The sequence below is a fragment of the Onychostruthus taczanowskii genome, unplaced genomic scaffold (genome assembly GCF_017590055.1).
Source record: "Onychostruthus taczanowskii isolate IOZ18803 unplaced genomic scaffold, ASM1759005v1 scaffold63, whole genome shotgun sequence".
Classification (NCBI taxonomy): Eukaryota; Metazoa; Chordata; class Aves; order Passeriformes; family Passeridae; genus Onychostruthus; species Onychostruthus taczanowskii.
The window spans coordinates 1,152,241-1,174,288 of record NW_024504012.1 but is presented as its reverse complement, the minus strand read 5'-3'; the positions used below and the strand labels follow the sequence as shown (position 1 = coordinate 1,174,288).

At 53.7% G+C, this 22,048-nt stretch overlaps 1 protein-coding gene across 1 annotated transcript in view; it reads left to right on the top strand.

Annotated features, from left to right (window-relative positions):
- Positions 1 to 3,577: 3,577 nt before the first annotated feature.
- ASTN1 (astrotactin 1) overlaps positions 3,578 to 22,048 on the top strand; it is a 45,416-nt gene continuing 26,945 nt past the window's right edge. Inside the window, exon 1 of the mRNA XM_041420076.1 lies at positions 3,578 to 3,860. Coding sequence (XP_041276010.1) covers positions 3,578 to 3,860 — 283 coding nt within the window. The remainder of the gene's footprint in view (positions 3,861 to 22,048) is intronic.

The following is a 22,048-nucleotide window of genomic DNA, read 5'->3' as shown; positions in this document are numbered from 1 at the left end:
CCCCGGGATGTGCGGGATCGGGGAATGGGGCGGCTGGAGGCGAGCCTGCAGAGCATCCCGGGATATGCGGGATCGGGGAATGGGACGGCTGGGAGGCACCCTGGAGAGCACCCCGGGATGGGCGGGATCGGGGAATGGGGCGGCTGGAGGCGAGCCTGCAGAGCATCCCGGGATATGCGGGATCGGGGAATGGGACGGCTGGGAGGCACCCTGGAGAGCACCCCGGGATGGGCGGGATCGGGGAATGGGGCGGCTGGAGGCGAGCCTGCAGAGCATCCCGGGATATGCGGGATCGGGGAATGGGACGGCTGGGAGGCACCCTGGAGAGCACCCCGGGATGGGCGGGATCGGGGAATGGGGCGGCTGGAGGCGAGCCTGCAGAGCATCCCGGGATATGCGGGATCGGGGAATGGGACGGCTGGGAGGCACCCTGGAGAGCACCCCGGGATGGGCGGGATCGGGGAATGGGGCGGCTGGAGGCGAGCCTGCAGAGCATCCCGGGATATGCGGGATCGGGGAATGGGACGGCTGGGAGGCACCCTGGAGAGCACCCCGGGATGGGCGGGATCGGGGAATGGGGCGGCTGGAGGCGAGCCTGCAGAGCATCCCGGGATATGCGGGATCGGGGAATGGGACGGCTGGGAGGCACCCTGGAGAGCACCCCGGGATGGGCGGGATCGGGGAATGGGGCGGCTGGAGGCGAGCCTGCAGAGCATCCCGGGATATGCGGGATCGGGGAATGGGACGGCTGGGAGGCACCCTGGAGAGCACCCCGGGATGGGCGGGATCGGGGAATGGGGCGGCTGGAGGCGAGCCTGCAGAGCATCCCGGGATATGCGGGATCGGGGAATGGGACGGCTGGGAGGCACCCTGGAGAGCACCCCGGGATGGGCGGGATCGGGGAATGGGGCGGCTGGAGGCGAGCCTGCAGAGCATCCCGGGATATGCGGGATCGGGGAATGGGACGGCTGGGAGGCACCCTGGAGAGCACCCCGGGATGGGCGGGATCGGGGAATGGGGCGGCTGGAGGCGAGCCTGCAGAGCATCCCGGGATATGCGGGATCGGGGAATGGGACGGCTGGGAGGCACCCTGGAGAGCACCCCGGGATGGGCGGGATCGGGGAATGGGGCGGCTGGAGGCGAGCCTGCAGAGCATCCCGGGATATGCGGGATCGGGGAATGGGACGGCTGGGAGGCACCCTGGAGAGCACCCCGGGATGGGCGGGATCGGGGAATGGGGCGGCTGGAGGCGAGCCTGCAGAGCATCCCGGGATATGCGGGATCGGGGAATGGGACGGCTGGGAGGCACCCTGGAGAGCACCCCGGGATGGGCGGGATCGGGGAATGGGGCGGCTGGAGGCGAGCCTGCAGAGCATCCCGGGATATGCGGGATCGGGGAATGGGACGGCTGGGAGGCACCCTGGAGAGCACCCCGGGATGGGCGGGATCGGGGAATGGGGCGGCTGGAGGCGAGCCTGCAGAGCATCCCGGGATATGCGGGATCGGGGAATGGGACGGCTGGGAGGCACCCTGGAGAGCATCCCGTCCTGTCATGGTCAGGGACACCTTCCGCTAGACCAGGTTGCTCCAAGCCCTGCCAACCGGGCGTGGAACACTTGCAGGGATCCACATTCCCAGGGTCTCTGGGCCGCCTCATGTGCCGGTCATCCCCGGTGAGCAGCAGGAGGTCGCTGTCAGTGACAGCAGATTTCGTGTTCTCGGATGGTTTTTTTATATGTGTTCTATTTATCCCTCTGGGTGCTTCACACCTCCCACCAAACCCCTTCCTTGCTCCTCTTCACGCCTCCTTAGGCATTCCATGGGCACCGCTCCTGGGGGTGCATCCCTTTTCCAAACCTTGAAAGAACCTTGTTGGAGACACCCTCTAAATAATGCAAAATTTAAATTTTTTTTTAATTTTATTTTTCAGAATGGAAAAGCTCCTGTTAACAAGTTTGTATCCCCTGGTGAAAGAACAGCAGTGAAAGAGCCTTGTGGAAGTCATCCAGTGGGATTGCCCTGTGCTCCCCAAAAGGAGCTCAAAAGGAGGGCCACATCCTACAAAACACCACTGCTGAATTTTCCTTATTTTTTTCCTGATTTTCCTTCCCCAGTTTCCCCCATTTGGTTTTCTCTTTGTTTGGGGTTTTTTTGTTTGTTTGCATTTTTTTTTCTGATTTTTCCTGATTGCTCCTGATCCTGAGCCCGTTGCTGCTGGAGGGACAGAGCACTGCTGAAACACACTCCACTACATCCCCACTGGTTTAGTTCAGTGCTTCTCCCTGGTTGTTGAAAATGGGTAATTTCTGGTCAGCATAGTTCTTCCTGCCCAAAGTGTCATGGAAGTTAAAAATACAGGGGGTTAAAAAAGACAGATCAGTCTGGGGAAAAGCACCCACTGCTTGGGGTGTGTGGGGCACAATGCTGTCCCCCCTCAATGCCCACCCTGAGGCATGTTAAGCTTCACAGCTGGCACACATGAGAGAGGAGGAATCCAGGGAAACCCTCACAGGAGGAGGTGGAGAGCTCTGCAAAAGAAAAATACAAAAAAAAAAAAAAATCACAAATATCTGCTGTGTGTGGTTTTCTGTGGAGGTGCCCGGTGGGATGGGGCTGTCCCCATGAGGAGATGGTGTGGAGCTGTGGTGTGGGAACTCTGTGATGGCTCCACACCCTGTTCCACAGCTGTCTGCTGTCAGGAGAGTCCTTTTGGGAAAACCACACCAGCAGAACACAGCCATGTATTCCTGCTGGGATGAGGACTGGCCATTTCCCCCACCGTGGAAGAAAAGAACATTTTCCATCCGAAGGTTTTGGCTGCAGCGGGGACCACAGGTGTGTGCAGGAAGGTGTGGCTGTCAGACGAGCTGCCAGTGCTGCTTTGTGCTTGCTTAAAGAGGGTGAAAATAAAAAGCATCTGGATCTGGGAAAAAGAACCAAATCCAGCAGGTTTGGGGTTGCTCTTATGCTCCATATGTATATACATACATACATACATACATACATACATATATATATATATGTGTGTGTGTGTGCATTTATTTATGTATACACATATGCACACATACAATGATATCTATTTCATGTAAACTTGAGGGATTTAGAGGTCTGTGACTTCTGGTGCTTTGGGATCCACGACTTCTCCTGGCACTTATTTTGGAGGTCAGTGACTTCTTCTGGGATTTCGGAGGTCAGTGACTTCTTCTGGGGCTTTGGGTTCCATGATATCTCGTGGTGTTTTGGCAGCCTGGGATTTCCCCTGGGATTTCGGAGGTGTGGGATTTTGGAGGTGTGGGATACATCCTGTGCAGCGGGGGTGGTACCTGCGCGCTATTCTCCGTGCAGAACGAGGCCGGGCAGTCCCGCATCCCTCCCGCCACCGCATCCCTCCGCGGTTCTCCCTCTTTCCCAGGAGATGATGGGGAGGGAAACGGGGCAAGAGGCGGAAAGGAGAGGCGGGCGGCCGGGGAGAGCGAGCCGTGCCGAGCCGCGCCGCGCGGGGAGGCGCCGGCCCGCGGTCCCCGCCCCTCGCCGCCGCCTCCCGCCCGGCGCCGGGAGCGCGGCGCGGGGCTCCAAGATGGCTTTGGCCGGGCTGTGCTCGCTGCTGGCCGGCTGCTGCCTGGCCGCGGGCAGCGGCCCCGCCGAGGCGGCGGCGGAGGCGGCGGCCAAGGAGCTGGAGTGCAAGCTGAAGAGCATCACGGTGTCGGCGCTGCCCTTCCTGCGGGAGAACGACCTCAGCATCATGCACGGCCCCTCGGCCGCCGAGCCCAAGCTGCTCTTCTCGGTCCGCAACGATTTCCCCGGCGAGATGGTGGTGGTGGATGACCTGGAGAACACGGAGCTGCCCTACTTCGTGCTGGGTGAGCCTGCGGGAGCGCGGCGGGGCCCCGAGCATCCCCGGCGGCGGGGCTCCTCCCTGCCGCACCGGCGCCCTGCGGCGGGCCGGCCCCGGGGCCGGTACACCCCGCTGCAGCATCTCGGCCCCGCGGCCGGCTCAGCCCGGTGCCGCTTCCCCCGCTGCAGCATCGCGGCTGGAGATGCTGCAGGCCCGGGGTGCTCGGTGCGTGCCCAGGTTGTCATCCGCGGGGCTCGATCGATGGCCACCGGCGGCTGGTGCTGGCAGGAGGCCCGCAGTCTGCTCCCAGCGTGCCCGGCTGGAGATGAGGGTTTCTGCTTTGTCTGCCCCCGAGCAGAGTCACCTTTCCCGCAGCCTGATGGAAAAATACTCCGCTGCTCAGTCTATCCCACCCTGCTGCCTCCGGTGCTTCTGTCCCCAGGTTTTAGGCTCTGGCCTATTCACGGTCTGGATGGTTCCCACCCTGCTCTTCATCCACTGGGTGAGGCTCATCTGCACTTAACTCATGCGCTCCTTAAGCCCAAAAAGAGCAAACAATTTGCTCCTTTGTTTATGCAGAGCGAGGCCTCCACCCCGTGTGTGCAGGGACCTGCTTCCCTCCTCACCATCTGGAACAAGTCCCTGAGATGTTTCATTTTTGGTGACATTGGTGTAGAACGTCAGTTCCTTGGCCACACATAACATTCTGCCCTTGGCAAATGCCACCATCACTTTCCTAGCAGCCCCACAGTGGCTGTGTCACCTCTTGCAAGCCTTGCCCATCTGTTGCTTCTCCGGCTGCACCTTGGGTGTCCCGTGAAGTTTTTAAAATGCCACCCTTGTTTGGAAGTCGGTCCAAAAATGAGGTACTGGTGTGTTGCTTGATGTGACATTGCCCTGCTGTACCACCCTGGTGTATAGTGGTGACCCTAGACTGGGTTTTTTTTCCCAGCAATTCATCACTTCCATGGCCTATGGACCCCTCCATGTGCTAAGACCCCCCAGTCCTGGTTGCTGGGTGGGCTTGGGGCAGCACTGGCTGCTGTGTGGGCATCCCCCTTCTCCCGGGAGAAAGGCAGAGACAGGCGTGGGAGGTGCCGTGGGAGGGTGTGTGGGGACAGGCAGGGGTGATTTCTGGAGTGCAGGGGCTGTGTGGCAGGGGCAGCGGGCTGTGCTGTGCCCCTGTCTCCCGGCCCAAGCCCTGTGCTGCGGGATGCTGCAGCGAGGCCGGAGAGCGTTGCTGTGGCAACAAGGCAGCAGCGCTGCGGATGCAGGGGGGACGCAGCCATGGCCGCCAGCCCCGCCACCTTGGTGCCCCAAAGGCCACCTGAGTGCTCGTCCCCTGGCCCCCTCAGACCCGATCCTGCGGAGCCAGACCCCCATGGGCCCCGGGACCTCGGGTGCTGCCAGCAGGGAGCACCTGGGTGGGGATCAGGAGGAGGTTCCTGGGCATGACCCCAGCCCTTACTGTAGGGTTTTCCTCAGGGATTTTTCAAACCCATGAGGTACCACAATCTGGGCAGTGCAGGAAAGTAGCTGCCTGCCCTGGCAGCCCCCGCTGGGCTGATGATGCCTGGCAGGGGTTTGCTTCTGCATCCTTCTCATCTCTGCTGCCACACAAATACAAGGACGACAAGCCCTGTGCCAGTGCAGCCTGATGTCCTGGTGCTGGGCAGGCTCTCTGGGGCATTGCTGCTTGGGACATTGATCCCCCAAAAACGAGTATTGCTGGTGCTGTGCCAGCCCACAGCATGCAGGGGTTTGGACTGTGGAGACACAGAGGTGATCCCAGTTCAAGTCTTCCTGCCTGGAATACTGAGGCTGGAGCTGGCTTGGCAAGAGGGGGCACCTTGTGGGACCCCGTTTGCCAGGGGTTTGGCTTGGTGACTTCTAGGAAATGCCATGTTACCTCTCCCTGTGAGACAAGGGCTTGCCTTGAAGCTGGCATGGCCATTTTGCCATCTGTGGGTGTTACTGTTTTGTGCTTCTTTACTGTGTGGGATTGTTGTTTTTATTATTATTATTTTTATTGTTATTATTATTGTTATTACTACTACTACCACCACTATTAGCCTGGACACTGCTTTTGCATGACAGAAGCTCTGAAATGCACAGAAGTCTTGCAAGACCCAGGCTTGGCAAGTCACAAGCTGCAACGTCTGGATTTGGAGGTTCCCCAGCCCAAAAAACTCAGGAGCATCAGTGCTGTCACTGCACACACTTCACACTCGCTGGGGACATGGCTATGCCAGGTTGATCCCTGGAGCTGGCGTGAGTGGCTGTTTGTGTTTTCACAAGCCCTTGTGTGGGGACTGGAGGGTGTGTTTGAGCATCTTCCCAGAAATGGGGCTTCACACAGTGCTTCTTGCACCATGCCTGGCAAAAGCCAGACCCGTTCATTGCACCCATCTCGCTGGGTTTGAATGTGTAATAAATAATGTCTTGGAGTGGGGGATGATCCCCACACGCTCCTGAGCCTGGTCTGGTTCAGTGTCTGAACCGGGGGGAGCTGGGCAGCTGCTGCTTCTTCTCTGGTGGTTTTCAAATCCAGGGCTTGTGCACAGCAGAGGGGTTCCCAAGGGAACGTGAGCTACCACCCTGGCTGGCTGGCTTGGAGCAGACCCAGGTGCTGCCCTGGTCAGAAAGGGCCTGGGTTTGGGCTGGAAGCACCATGAAGTGCTTCAGAGGCTCATGGCAGTGGCTCTGCCATGTGGGCTCTGGATCAGCTCCCTTTTGGGGGGGGTCTCTCCATGCCTCACTTTCCTCTCAAGGAGCGTGTGAGCATGCAGGTAGGTGGCTACAGGATGGGGATGAGTGAAGGAAGCAGTTGGGAAAGGGTCTGGATCAGGGAGCCCGAGGATGATGGGATATCATCCACCTCTGGTCCTGGTGGTTATCATCCACCTCTGGTCCCCTTCAAATTCCTCCTAAATAATTCCAGATCTTTTGAGCTTGGCTAGTTTTCATGGACACTGCCATGTGTGGTTCCCCTGCCTTGGTGACACCTCCCTGCCACAGTGACCAAACCAGGCCTCCCACTGATGGATGGATGGATGGATTTTTCTCCCAACTGTGTGGGATCTTTGGAGAGCCATGGATGGATGGATGGATGGATTTTTCTCCCAACTGTGTGGGATCTTTGGAGAGCCATGCATGGTGCTTGTTAGAGCTGAAGTGCTGGGGGAGTTGTTGAACTGGGCATGCCAAAAACAGCTTTGACTCCTGACCCCTGATAACCCCTGACAGGGAGCTCTGGTAACATGAATTAATGATGAGCTTTATATTTATCTTCACACAAGAGGGTGAGGCAGTGCTGGCTGCCTGCTTTCCGTGCACTTTTTTGGGTCTCACTCTCCCTGCTGTGTCCATCCTGCTGCCAGAGACACCTGTGAGTGCTTTGGCGCTCAGATCTCCCAAATGTGGGGGCCTGCTGTCTGCTCCTCCATTCCTCCAAAAGCAGATGGGCTGTCTGTGGGGTTATGACTTTTGCGAGGTGCTTGGACAAGGCTCTCCCCTGCTTTGCAGCTCTTTTTGCTAATGAGTGGAGCGAGTTTTAATTGCGCACGTGCTGCCTCACTGCCTGCGTTTGCTCGGGAGCAGCTCAGGGCTCTCACCGATAAACCCCACACTGCTTTATATGTTTATCCCCAAAGGGACTCCAACACCATCTCCCCATTTTACTGTAGAGTTTTCTCCCAGCTCCTGAATTTCTGGGAAGTGCCAAGGGTGTGGGAGCTGGGATGAGGCCGCTTGCTGCGCACCGGGCTGCCCGCATTTAAAATCACCTGCTTTCATCCTGCTTTAAACCAAGCAAACCTTCTTTTGGAATGGTCGCCTTTCATCTCATTTTGTTTTTGTTGCATTAGTTGTATTTTTTCCTGAAGGGAGGAAGCATTTTGCTGGTTGGTGGCCATTAAGAAATGCTAATTTGCAGCTCAATATTCCCTGTCCGCTCACCTCCACACCCCCCTCTCCCTCACTGCTTGGCTCGGCAGCATCCAGCCACGTTTGATATGTCATTAACTGGATTCACACTCCTGCAGGCTGCTAATTTTTTCGGGCCCCATCCTTTGCAGGTTATAAAGTGGCAAGAGGGGTATTTATGAGCATCCTGGCTTCCCTCAGCCCCTCGGGCTCGACGGAGATTTGTGATGCAATTAAAAACCGCGCCAAAGACGGAGTCTTTGACTCCTTTGCCTTCTCTGTAATGCAATAAATGTTTGAAAAGTAAAGTCTTGAAATACCTTTTTGAGTGTAAAATCGACTTGAGGAATGAGAAAGCAGAGCTGATGGGTTGAACTCGTGCTTTCTGGGTGCCAGATATTTCAAGATCTTGAAATACTGGATGGTTTTGGCATGCTGGTTTTTTTCCCCCTGAGTGTGGAGGAGCTGAAGGAGCTGCTTCTGCCTCTCCAGGTTTCCAGCCCAGTTGGTGTGCTCTGAATTAGGGCAGTGCAGCCCCTCATCTCCCCACTTCCCACTCCCCACTGCCCTCCCGGGAGCCTCAGCAGCAGAGGATGGGAAACGGTTCTTAACTTCAATGACTTTAATAGATTATCATAAACTCCAGCCTTAATACAAGCTGTCATGATTTCAAATTATCTTACTTTTAAATTAAATAGATTCCTTTTTAAATACAAAATCAATTCTAATTTTTTAGAGGGGTGAGATTTTTCAAAGGCACCGATGAGCTGGGCATATTTAACTGCTCTTGAATATCTCCCCGAAATATCTAATCAATTTTTTTTTGTTAAATCCTAGCTAAGCTCTTGGCTCTCCTGCTGGAAGCTCTGGCCCTGACTTCCCTGGGTTAATAACAGGATTTGGGGGGGGGTTTGCAGGGATGTGAGGCAGATGAGGGAGGGATGTGGCTGCTGCTGATCGGGGTGACGGCCACCGGAGCGCCCGCCTGCCCCAGCTCTGGCCAGATGTGACACCTGCCACCTCCCATCCTCGTCCCACACATCTCCCTGCTGCTGTGGGCTGCTGGAGATTGTGTCCTCCCACTCTGCCCTCTACCCCCAGCTCCTAAAAGGCCCTGGAGGAGGGAAGCAAGAACCAAGAGGCTGCAGGGTTGCATCATCCCATACTTTTATCCAGTTCCATGTCAAGTGAGAGGAGTATCCTATTGAGTTTTGTTCCTCTCACCTGCATCTGGATGCTGGCTGGGGGTCCCAAAGCTGTGGCACGCAGGGCAGCTCTTTGGTGCCAGCTCTCCATGGTGGGAGGCAGTTCTTGGGGTGTTGTGGTGCCATTCCCTGGCTTGACTTAATTCCCAGGGGCATCACCACCAGAGGCCCCATTTCCACCATCATATGTCACCATCTCATGAGAGCAGAGCATGGCAGGGGGCTGCAGCAGGGCTGACTCCACCATGGGGCCCACAGTGTGAACCTTGCACCCGGGAATAGGTGTTATGGTGAAATAATGAAGCAAATATGAAGAAATTCTTAAGTACCTAGAGAATAACCAAGTTAAATGATACCAGGGGAGCTCAATTGCCTTGCTTAGATTGATTGAATTACTAAATGAGCCTGACTAATGGAATGGAGTGGCTATATTGGACTTTTACTCAAGATCCTGCAATAATTTCTCTAATAAGATTGTGAGCCATTAATTGGACTTGGCTTTGATCCTGGACACTGTCTCATGCTCTGAAACCCACGGGTGTGATCTGTGCTCTGCCAGGCCCAGCGAGGGGACAGCTGCTGTCATCTTCCTGCTGGGTGGCTTGGAGGGCAGCGGGGGACTCACCCAGCAGGTCCCAGAAGCTCACCCCATCTCAGCTGCCCTCCTGCCCCTTAGCAACACCCATCCTGGCAGTGGGATTCACTGAATTCCTTCCAGCTGCAGCAGCTGAGCTGGCTGGGCTCCGAACCCCTGTTTCCATGAATTTGAGATGGATGCTTGGGGTGTACGCCTGCTGAAAATCCAGGAGTGCCACGTTCTTGCTGCCTCCTCCTGGAGTGGTTGCTGCTGCTGGTGGAACGTTGATGTAGCACCCAGAGTGCTCCTGGGTGTCTGGTCTGCTCTGGGAGATGTTTGTCCCTAAGGCTTGGGGGCTTCCAGAGCTTCCAGCAAAGCAGAGAGGGATGTATCAAGGGGGTGCATCCTTCCCTGGCCCTGCCCTGGAGCACCTGCTGGGGCAGGACATGCTTGTCTAATAGCAATATCTAATAGCTCATCTAATAAATGGGTGAAAACTGCTGGTGGGGCCCCACTCCTCTTAGCCATGCAGCATAACCACATCCCTTTTCCTGGGGGTCCAGAGCCTGGAGTGAGGTGAGCTGCTCAGAGCCACTGAAGCACTGGGGACACCCCGTGCCTGGTAACATTCCCTCTTCCAGGCAATGGAGCCCAGCACCAACCTCAGCTATGAGCAGGGACAGCCCTTAAAACCTCATGGCAGGGTGGAAAACGCTGCAGAAAAGCTGACAGCATGCCAGGGAGGAGCAGGGAGTGCCCTGTGGCCAAACTGGGGGCTCAGGGGCTCAGGAGGGAGGCACAGTGTACATGTCCCCATCCTCACGGGCACCTTGTCCCCGTGCTGTGCCCACTGCAGACCTGCTCTCTTGCTGGGCACGGATGTTTTGCTGCCATGGGGGATATACAGGGCCTCTTGTATATTTTTTTTTTTCCTTAGCCAAGGGAAGAAAAAGTAAGAAATAAGGATTTCGTCTCTGGGAACCCGTTGCCACAGCAACCGTGCATCCAGCTGGCTGCAGCGGCAGCGGGGCTGGGAGGGGATCTGGCTGACCCAGAAAGCAGTGGGGGGAGTGGGATGTGGGGCTGCTTGGCCTTTCCAGGGTGGTGGAAGGGTCTGGCAGGGAACCAGCACTCGGCCAAGGGGGCTGCAGGGCTCCTGGGCCCCGGTTTTGTCTCCCTTCCTGAATGTCTCAACCCGTGTCCAGGCAGGGATGCTCAGGCTTGGTCCTGTTCCTGCCCTGAGACCTGTCCCTGTTTTGGGGGCTGTGCTGCCCATGTGGGCACTCCTCAAAGCCCTCCAAAGATTTCTGGTGGGTTTTACACCCCTGGAATTGGCTGTGGTTCCACTGCTGGAGGGGACCCTTGGACAGCCATACTGATACCCTGATGTTCACTGTCTCACTTCTGCCCTCCTCTCCGTGTGCCAGTAGCATTTGCTCCTGGGCTACATCCCATACCCCTTATTTTATTTTTATTTATTTTATTTTATTTTATTTTATTTATTTTACTTTATTTCATTTTACTTTATTTTATTTTACTTTATGCTCTTCCATGCTATTCTATTTTGTTTCATTCAGTTTAATTTTATATTCTGTTATGTTTTATTTTTTTCATGGTTGCTTAGCCAGCTAAACAGAGACTGAAATCATCTCTCTTGGAGCCTTGCTGCAGAGCAGTCCTTCAAAAGAAGGAATTTTTGCCTGGTGGGATTAAGGCAGTGCCTGGATGATGACAGCTTTGTTATTTAAGACTGGTTGTCCTTTTTACTTCCAAATTGCTGGGCTCTGGCATCTCTGCAGCTGTGGCCGGTGGCTCACCCCAAACAGCAGCTGGGGGATTTGTCTAGATAAGGGAAGATTTTTGATTGCCAGGTTCTGGCTGTCCCACTACAGCTTTTTGCTGAGCAATCACCCCGAGGAGAGTGTGCCCTGCTCCCGTGGGCTTGTTGGTGTTTCTGAGCCTGTTTGCTTGCCCTGCAGCAGGGGGTCCTTGGGATGGATGCTGACCTGGTGCGGGCTCCTTGGAGCCTGGTGTGGGGTGTGGTTAAGCTGACCCCACACTTGGCTTTGCCGTGGGGTCTGCTTTGCTGGTGATGGGCTGAGGAAGGGGTCTGAGCCTGTTCCATCCATGGTTCCTGCCTGCAGAGCCTGAGATCCACTGGGAAGTGGGCAGGGACTTTTTTGAACATTTGTAATCAAAGGGAAGGAGGGGATCCTTGAGGGACCCTCTAGCTGGTGGGGGCTCATGGGTCACAGAGGTTTGGGGTCTGCAGCCCCAACCTAAGAGGGACAGAGCCCCTTTTGTGGCCAACTCTGAGGCTTCTCAGTAATTAGGATGACTAATGAGCATAGCAGAGCAAGCAGCTTGGGGGATGCAGAGAGCTGGCTCTGATCCTGCAGGGATCTTATCCAGCTGAAAACTAACCTGGTGGAGGAAAGAAATTGGAGAATCCCAGAACTGTAGAATGGTTTGGGTTGGAAGGGACCTTAAGGCTCATCTCCTTCCACCCCCTTCCACCTTCCACTGTCCCAGGTTGCTCCAAGCTCTGTCCAGCCTGGCCTTGGACTCTTCCAGGGATCCAGGGGCAGCCACAGCTTCTCTGGGCACCCTGTACCAGGGCCTCCCCACCCTCACGGGGAAGAATTCCTTCCTAAGGGTTGGGTGAAGGGCAGGAGAAGGTGGCAGAAGGTGCCAGTGCTCTTAGTTGGACAGGGCAGATCTGCTTGGCCTGGTGAGGGCTGCACTGCCTTGTGAGTGCTTCCCAAATCAGGTCAGTGGTGCAAGGAAAACCACAGCCTGTTTGCCAGAGCCCTTTGGGATGGAGGCCTGCCTGATGTGTACAGGCAGGATCTTGACCTTGTTTTTTGGGAGAGGCACCTCCTTTTCCTCCTTGATGCACCCCTGCCCTCCTCTTCTGCCAAAAAAGCCCAGCTGCGATGTCACCGTCACAACACAGTGGCTGCCTGGGAAGGCAGATATTAGCAACCCCGAAATATCCCCAGGACAGGCTCTTGTGTGATGGGAGACAGTTACCATGGAAACCTCCTTCAAATAAAAAAAAAAAAAAGAAAAAAATCCCCGAAATTTAAAGCAGCCCTTGTAGCTCAGAGGAAATGTAGACCTTATTATGGGTTTTGGCAACCCCCCTTTTTCTTTTATTTGCTCCAGCTAAAAGCTCCAGGAGACAAGGCAATTAATTTGGCATCCCAAGGGGAGTGAGAGAGCGAGGGTACCATGCTGGGAGCCGGTTTCCTGGGCTGGCAGGCACCCGGAGCTTCCCGTGCCCCTGCCCCACAGCCACCAAACACCCTCCTCCCGTGGGGCTACTCCAACACAGAGGAAGGAGCAGGGGAGTTTTTCAGAAGAGGTGGCTTAAGGATTAAAAGACCCTTTCTAAGTCCATGCACGGAGTGTGTGGGAGGGGATGGCGTGAGTGGAGGGCTCAGGGCGCTGCAGGAGGGGTGAGGATACAGCAAAAGCATGGGGATGGGTGGCTCAGCATGGCTGTGGGGGGCTTGTTCTTATGAGGGTGGCAGGAGGAGGCAGTGCAAGAAGGGCAGCCCATGGCAGGGAGGCTCCTGTGTGGATCAGGCCAGCTGAGCTGGGTGGCTTTGGGAGGGAAGGGGGATGCTTGGCAGGGGAGACATCCCACTCCCAGATTTTCCTGCCAGCCTCTACTGTGCAGCAGTGGCTGCAGGGTCTGCAAATTGCTGCTGTGCTCTCGGCCCATTTGCTCCCCTAATGATGTCCCCAGTGTCTGCAGCCTCTGGGAAATCTCCTGTTTGGACTGGAGAGGCTGCTGTGCCTTCCACTGCCCTGGGCTGGCCCCAGGCTCCTCAGACACTGCTATCCCAGTGTGGTTGTGCCAGTGCAGAGCTGCTCTGCCACCCCAGTGCTGCCCCTCCCAGCCTTTCCTGAATTGCTGAGCCAGAAATAGCTGGGCTCTGGTTTTTTTGCCTCTTTGGGAGAGCTCTGGAGAGGAGCAGCGAGGGGACTCCAGGGCTGTCATGCTGCTGTGGAGTTGCTGGCTTTCCTGCTAGCCAAGGGGGCAAGCCAGGAGTTTGTCTTTGCAGGCATGACATGTATGGCCTGGCAGTCTGGGGGGAATTATAAATGTCAGCAAGGATCTCATCCCAGCTCGTGCCAAGGTACAACTTCAGTGGCCTGAGATGTGTGTCTCCAAGCACCTGCAAGCAGGGCAGTGCCTGAAACATCCTTCCAGGGAAAAAAGGAAACCAGCTTTATTAGTTATTCAGCAGGAGCTGCTCTCTCCTGGGTGTGCCGTGGTGGTGGTGTGCTCAAAGTTGGTGGGCAGGAGAAACAGCTCATCCCCCTCCATGGATGGTGGGAGAGGAGTCAGCCTTGGACTTGGGCTGGCTTCCACAGCTTTTGTTGTCATGTTTCTGCCTTTTTGTGCTTGCAGAGTAAGGCACATCTCTGGTTAACCCTGGAGGACTCAGCCTCAGCCCCAGAATGCCCCCACAGTCCATTCATGCTGTGGCACAAACGGGGAGAAAGGGGTGTCCTGCAGGAGCTGGGGCTGGTGCCTGAGAGGGGGATGTGGGTGTTCCTGGGAAGTGGTGCTCATCTCCTTGTGGGATGGTGGTGGGATGGGTCTGACCTCCCTGTAATTACAGCTCAGGGCTGGGTCTTCCCAGCTTTCACATGTTGGGGATGAAAGGCAGTGTGGATGTGAAAGCACCATGCCAGCCTTGGGGAAGTACCAGGGAAATGGAGGGAGGGCAGGAAGGGAAGCACCATGAGGAGGGAGTGCCAGGAGGTAGCCAAGAACTGCAGGAGCCAAGGGGCATTAGGAGCAGTGATGGCAGAGCCACTTGCTGTGGGTGTGAGCCACAGCATCTTTGGTGGCTTCTTGAAGCTGTTGCACACAGGGCCCAGTGAAGTGACCTTTGGAGTGAATCACAGCAGGAATTAATGGCTGGTTTCACACCAGGTGGCAGCATCCAGGTCCTGGGAATAGCTCTGCAAGAGACATGGCTGTGTAGTCAGTGGGTTTCTGGCCAAGAAAGGGAGGAGATGCCAGGAAGAAACAGCAGGAGGAAGTGGCAGCCCTGAACTCAGCAGCAGCCAGAACTGGCAGGGTTAAGGCAAAGAAGTGGCTGCAAATGCGGGAGTTTGCATTTACTGGTGCTCAGAGTCCAGCAGGGCTCTTTGCTCTTGAGATACTGAAAATGCAGCTGACTCCTCATCTTGATTTGATTTTGTTTGCTGCTTGTTTGCTAAAATGAGCTCCTGCTTCTCTGGTGCAGGAGCAAGAGACAGCAGCCCCCTGCTTAGAAGCTCCCTGACCATGGGAGTGCTGTCCTGGCTAGGGCAGCTCTTCTGTGCTTGGCTGGGCTGAAGCGCCCTGACTCCATCCCCTTTTTTCTGCCCATCTCCAATTTCACCACCGCATGAGCAAAAGCATGAAATAGATTTGCCTTCCTTTTTTTTTTTCTCCCCACGTAAATGAAGGGAACTTTCTGCCTATGGTTGTGCCATTGGGATTCCCCAATGCCAAGGGCGCGAGCCCTGCCTGGAAAGGCAGGCAGGTAAATACAGGCAGGGCCGTGCTGCCGTGTGAGGGCACAGAGCTGATGGGTGCTGAAACCCAAGAGCAGTGTTACATAATTCGGACTGCAATGCAGAAGCTCTTCCTTAATTTTTAATTATCCAGTTGCCGCACGTATGTGGAGCTCGGCTCGGGATGCGAAGTCGGCCCGTGCGCACGTGTGAGGGGCCTCGGCTGCTGGAGGTGACAGGAAAGCCTTCCCTGATGTTCCTGTCCCTGGTGGCGTGGCAGGAGAAGCGAATCCCCGTGGCACTGAGCTGGGCTGGGCTGTGGTGGCTGGAGAGAATGCTCTGCACCCATCCTGGGGACTCAGGGATGTCACACTGGGGCAGGGGGAGAAGGTTTGTGTGCAGGTCTGCAAAGGCCTTTGAGGCTTCTCTGGTTCACAGTGCTGGAGAAGTGGAAGCACCGTGGTCATTTTGCATCCAGATCTCCTGTAGAGCCCCAGCTGCCTCTCAGGGTGGGTTTGTTGGGATGTGGGGGAAACTGTGGAGGAGCTGTTGCAGACCTCTGCTGTGAAGCACCATTTCTTCCCCTCCCTGTTTCTCTCCGTCTTTCAAATCCCCACTCTGCACTTTCTGTCCTTCCTACAAAAGGCAGCTGCCTTGGAGCAGCTTAGGCTTCAAAGTTCCCAAAATAACAAAGGTTAAAATAAATTAAAAAAAAAAAAAGCATTGCTAAAAGATCAAGCCAGTGCCCCATTTGCACCTGGGCTGAGGGCTTCAAAGCTGCTGCAAAGAACCCCCCACGATCTCCATGGCCAGGCTTCTCAATGCCTGTGGTCCTGCCTTCACCCTCCTGCAGTCACAGGAGATTTTGTAGTAGCCAGGATGAGGCTGCAGGTGGCTGGAAGGGGTGGAGGGTCCTGCTGCTTTTGTTGCCTCTGGAGGCAATTGGAGAAAGTCTCTTGTGGAGGAGGAGGTTGTGGTGATGGGCAGAGCCCTGTGGGTGCCCCAGAGCCCTGTCTCCTGGCCAGGCAGGTGGGCAAACAGCTCCTCTGTGCCCAGGGTGTGCTTTGTGCCTCTGCTGGCTCTGCTGATTTATACAGATCATCAATATGACAATTATATACACCTGCAAATTTAATTACCTCCATTTTCATGAGGCGGCGACAGATTTATGCCTCTATTCAGTTCCTGTAAATCTGAAAGAAGCTTGACTAGACCCAAAAGCCTTCCCATTGGTTGCTGTGCACTGGCCGGTCTCTGGCCATCCTGACAAACTCTTCTTTCAAGAGTGATAAATTTGAGATGCTCAGTTAACTTTTTCCCCTTCTACATCCTTCTTCCTTCTTTTTTTTTTTTTTCTTTTTCATTCAGCCTTTCACATCTTTCAAATCCTCCCCACAAACTTGAAAATGGAGCTTGAAATCATATAAGAGCTCCTAAGCACCAAAGAGTTTGTGATGCTAGGCTGCAGCTGGCAGCAGCCCATGCCTGTCTTCTCCATCCCTTCCTCCAAGACCAGCATTGTTCCCTCCAGCTCTTGGAAAAGCTCTTGGCCTAGCTGTGGATAGGAGAGCAGACAAGGATGTTTTGCTCCTGTTTCACACCCTGGGAGGGTCATCCCTTGTCTCAGAAAACCAGCAGGTCGTGGCTCTCCCCCCAGGGGAGATGAGGAACAAGTATCTGTGCTTGTTCCCTGTGCTGAGCACAGAAATGCCAAAGTAACATCTAATTTTCCTGCCCTCTCGGCCTCGGCACAACGAGCACTTACACAGATGAGTGTGTAGGAGTGAGCTGAAGCTCACCCTTGAGGTGCAGCCCATGCCATCACTGTGGAGCATCCCCCCCATGTCCCCTGCTGGTCCCAGCTCCACTGCCTGACCTCCCCTGTACGATATGCTCTGATGTTTCTCTAAGTGCCTGGCAGATGGGCTGGAGTGGCCAGCCATTACCTTCCCTGCCAGTCCGTGATGGATATAAATAGTCCTTTGCCTCCCTGTGAAAATTGCTGGCTGCCTTGTGAAGCTGAAGGGAATCTTGGCAAGTGTCTTGGGGCTGTAGGGTCTGACAGCACGGAGGGCTGGGATTTGGAAAGGGGGAGTTTCTGGCTGGGCGTTAAGAGGATCACCTCTGTCACTAGGAGGGAGCTGCCCTGGGGTACCCCCTGCTCCCATGAGGCAGTGCCTGGGGGAGCAGAGGGTCTCAGCCACTCCCAAAGGGACACATGGATGCGGGATGCAGCCTTGAGTGCTGGCCTGGGTAGCACAAAGCTGGCTTTGCAGTCGCTCTCGAACCCCAGGAGACTGGGCAGTGTGGGGGTAGTGGGTTGTTGTCCCTTGGCATCTGCAGCCAGCACTGATAATTGAGAAAAAAAAAAAAAGTTAAAACTGCAGTATATCTATATGTGGTCCTTTCTCTGCTGCCCAGGTCTGTGCTGCAGGCATTTCTCAACCTGGGATGTGCCTCTGGGCTCTCTGCTCAATGTGGCTCTGTCCTCCCTGAATTCAGTACCTTTTGCAGTGCTTTCATACTTTATGGTGGATGAAAAAGAAGTTTTTGTTGGTTTTTGCACTTGTAAATCCTTGCAAAGTGAGAAACAGTGAATAAGCATTGCCTTTCCCACTGCTCCATGGGCCTGATGGTTTTACAGGCTTTTATCAAGTCCTCACCCTGTTGTTTGGTTCCTTTACTGAGGAGTCCTAACACAGTTGGTTTCTCCTCTTTGCAAAGCCATTTGCAGCATCTCATCTTCCTTGTACCCCTCCTCCAAACCTTCCAAGCTTTGCCTCCTCCTTTTCGAGATGGTTGACCTGAATATCACTTGCAGCATTCCAGATCAGCTTGCTTTCACCAAGGTTGAGTTTCACCTGCCCACTTCCTTGCCCACTTTCCTCCTGCACTTCTCAGTTTTAGCTTTGAGAAGACTAAATTTAGCCTTGGTGACCAACTTTGTCATTCTCCTCCTCTTCCAGGGTGTTTCTGAGCAGCCAAGGTCCTGACAAAGATCTCCGTGGGGCTTCTTGGTAACCTCCTTTCATCATGAAAACTAAACTCTTACTCCTCTCCCACCTGGTGGGCTTCAAGATGACTTTCCTTCTCATCCCACCACCACTTTGGTGTTTTGGGGAACTTTGAGGGTGGATTTTGACAAGAACTTTTTGAAACGAGTCTGTCAAATTGGATCACCCTTATGTGCTGGCTTACAGTGTTGGGTGACCTGTATTTACTGGTGCACCTACAGGTTCCTCTAACAAAGTGTCCAGGGCACAAGCAGAATTTACTGGTCTTTAATTTCCTTGATGCACAAGAGCTTTTATAAGAAATTGAGCTTTCCTCTGTCAGGTTTTTCCTCTCAAGTTGCTCACCCTGTCGGAGTGATAGTGGTTGTGTTGGTGGAGTTCTGCAGTTCGTAGGTGAGCACCATCTGAGCTCAGGGGTTTGTGCCCTCCTTCTCACTGATTTGCTGGGAGACAGTTCAGCCAGGATAGTAATTTTCCATGGCTGACTGGGAACCTCTCCATCATTTGGACCCTTTCCAAGGGGACCTGATTTTCCCTCTGGAAGAGGTGATGTGACAGCATTGCAGGGTGAGATATCAACTACAGATGTGGTCCTTTCTGGGGTTTTTATAGCAGCATGGCATCTTGGAAGTGTATTCACACATTCTCTTTATTTTCCTTTTGCTCCCTGTCATGGGTGGGCACTTGGGTTCTTTGGAACATGACCGTGTCACCCAAGTGTTGGACCAGGAGGTGGATTTGCCTCCCTGCCCACATTTCCTCTGTGGTTCACAGCTACGGCAGATGGGACCAAAGTAACAAGACAGGAGTGAAAATCAAACACTGGCGAATGTCCCAGTCTGCTTGTTGTTTTTCCCCCAGCTTTAGGTCAAATTTGAGAAACGTGATGAAAGAATGACCTTGGAGGGGGAGCCGCACAGGTGTGGCCGGGCGCGTCCTTGGGCCGCGGGGAAGGGCAGGGCAGGGAGGGCTGTCAGGTTGGAAATTCAGCAGCTGCAGAGCAAACCCAGTCAGCTCAGCCCCACGAATGATGGATCAGCGTCCTCTGTTCAAAAACAGTTGTGCAGCTCAGCGTCACTCCCAGAGTGACGGACAGTTTGCTGATAAAGAAAGGGAGGGCTTAGGGCTCTGGCATATTTGGGACAGAAATCCCAGTTCAAGGCTAAAGCGTGGCTACGGCTTTGAAATGTAACTCCCTGGTGACCTTCCCAAAAGCAAAGGCGCCCTGCATTCCAAGGAGAAACCTGGCTAGCTGTCAGCCATGCTGGGGCACCTCGTGGCTTCACGTGTACCAGCCTCACGCGCAGGCATCGTGGTGGGGTGATCTCTCTGACCTAGCCTGAGAGTGGCTCCAGGGAGATCACCACTGCCTCTCCCTCAAACCTTTTTGTTCTCCCACATCTATGAGTCTTTTGTAGATTTTCCCCCAGGGACCCTCTCCCGTGAAGCAGGTTCCTATATATACAGTGAGGTTTATGTTTGCTGGTATGGAAAAGCTGGGCTGTTTTGAAAAGGCGGAATGACCCACAGAATGAGCTGGTTTTCCTACCTGAGACTGGAGACAGGAAAAAATGCAAATGAAATATGGGTAGTCAGTGATGAATGTGAATTTTTAAAGCAGGTCCATAAAAACATTGATATTATCCCATGAATTATCTGTCACTGAAACCCTGGAAGTATAAGTGAGTTAAGTATCCAGATAAGCGTTTTGACATCTGAATTGGTAGAAATCAAGGCCTGAGGTCCCAGCAGAGAGAGCAAGTGACTCATGGTGGGAAGGTCTCCTGAGTCACTTCAGGCACTGGAGACCCTGGGAGGGGTGCAAGGCTTGATTTAGCTGAGTTCAAGCCCTTTAAAGGATGTGTGTGGTTTAGGCGTGGAGCAAAAGCCTTAGCTAATGGGGAACTTAAATTAAAACACAGTCAGGTTCCGGATGGAAAATAAGGCAGGTTTAAATGTTAACGAGGAAATACAAGTCCAAGTCAAAATCTGTGCTCGACTGTATGAAATGGCTCTGTGGAGACCAGCATTATGGCAGAGTTCATTTGACTTATTGGAGGCATCTATTAGTGCAAAACGCTTCCAAATGGAGAGGAAAATTGTTTTGCTGGGTGTTTTTTTCATCAGAATGCTGACGTGAGTTTTTAAGGAGAGTTGTTCTCCTTGTGTGCCACCATGCCAGGTCTCAGTGGGGTGATGAGGACATGGGAGTAGGTCCAGGTCAGCACTAGGCTCATGGGCCGTGGTTTTGATGTTGCAGCAGCTCAGGTGAAGAATTGGGCTGTAACAGAGGTGTTGCCTCCCAAAATCAGGACATGCAGAGGTGTTGTCTCCAGAAGGACTGGGTTTGCTTCACGTGGGACAGCTGACCCAAGGGAAATGAGGCTGTTTGGGATAATGAAGAACAAAGCGGGTATAAATCCACACACCTCCAGCACGTTCAATCTGTTTTTTTGTCCTCTCCTCAAATTGCTCCTGTAGGACCTTTCTGTCCCCACTCCCTCCCCGGGCAGATGGGCTGGGAGGGGAGCAGCCACGGCTGCTATGTTAAAAGCATCAGCTGGGGCCTTTGGAGGCTGCTGCTCCTGCAGATATGAAGGACCTGGGCCACGTTTGATACCAGGTGAAAGTGGCACAGCCTAATTAGTGGCCTCCTGCTGTTATTAACCTCTGACTCAGACAGGCTATTTTTTAACAGAGGTGCAAGAAGTTAATACTAGTGCTAATGGCTTCCTATCCAAGGCCTTAATGAAAGCCATGCAGGGACCAGGCTTTTCATCAATATCTTTCAAACTTTCATCTTGAAATTATCCTCTCCCCCCACCATTTTTTTTTGGTTAATTTTTGCCTTTCTGCCCACTTTTCTGCCTCCTCTGGGACATCCTGTACAAACTGGTCAGCAAGGTTGGCACCTGCCAGATCTGTAGCAGAGCTGACACCCTACAACATCCAGATAAATCATCCCAGTTGGCTCCATGGGTCACTGTAGCATCTCCCACCAGGTGGTGAGATGTCTGCTTGGAGAGCAAGACAAAGGGAAAAGTGAAATCTGTTGGACTGGGAGAAGAGAGAGTAAAGAGATGCTATGTTAGGGAGGAAGCTTGGTCTTGATCTTGTCTTGGTCTTTTGCTTAAGCCAAACTCCAAGAGAGTTTCACAGATGCAGGAAAGCATTTATTTATGTGTGTAAATTTTTCAAGTGTGCAGTGCAGCTACAGGGTCATGTCCTGATGTCTGGTGAAAGAGGGTAACGTGCTCAGGCTCTGTGGCTGGATTGTGCTCTTCTAAAACAATAATCCATTTTTTATTGAAATGTATTTAAAAAAAATAAGCCTGTTTAAATAAATTTGAAATTATGACAACCTATTTTAAGGCTTAAATTTACTATAATCTATTAATCATTTAAATAACTTCCATCAAGGATTTCTTCTCAAATATTAATGAGCTGAAGGGTGCTGCTTTTACAATGATATGTCAGATCAGGGGGAAAACATCTCTAACTCTAGCTTTCTAAATGTCACAATGTCACATACTTAGTATCTATTATTTTCACTCTTTACAATGGAGCAAATGCTGGTATTTACATTTTTTCCAAATGTCAGTATGTTGAGTTCCTGCTGTGCATGAAAGTTCTTGCCTTAATTACCCATAATTTCACGTTAGCAGGCAGGTGCAGGGAGAGTGTTTTCCTTCATTTGAGCTGGTTCATACGGAGTTGAGAAGCCGTGGGGAGTTGGGAAAGCGGGCAAGCTTGATTTCCCCTCTCAGTCCATGAATAAAGAGCATGTGGGAGAGGAGGAGATCTGCTGCTTCAAATCCTCCCGGCTCCCAGGGCCGGCTTTTCAAAGGGGATCTGTGTCCCTAAACACACAGCTAGAGGGAATTCCAAAAGTGCTTCTGGCTTCCTGGTGACTTAACTCTGGGTTTTGCTTCCCACCAGCGTGGTGGAGTGCTCAGCATCCCTGTGCTGG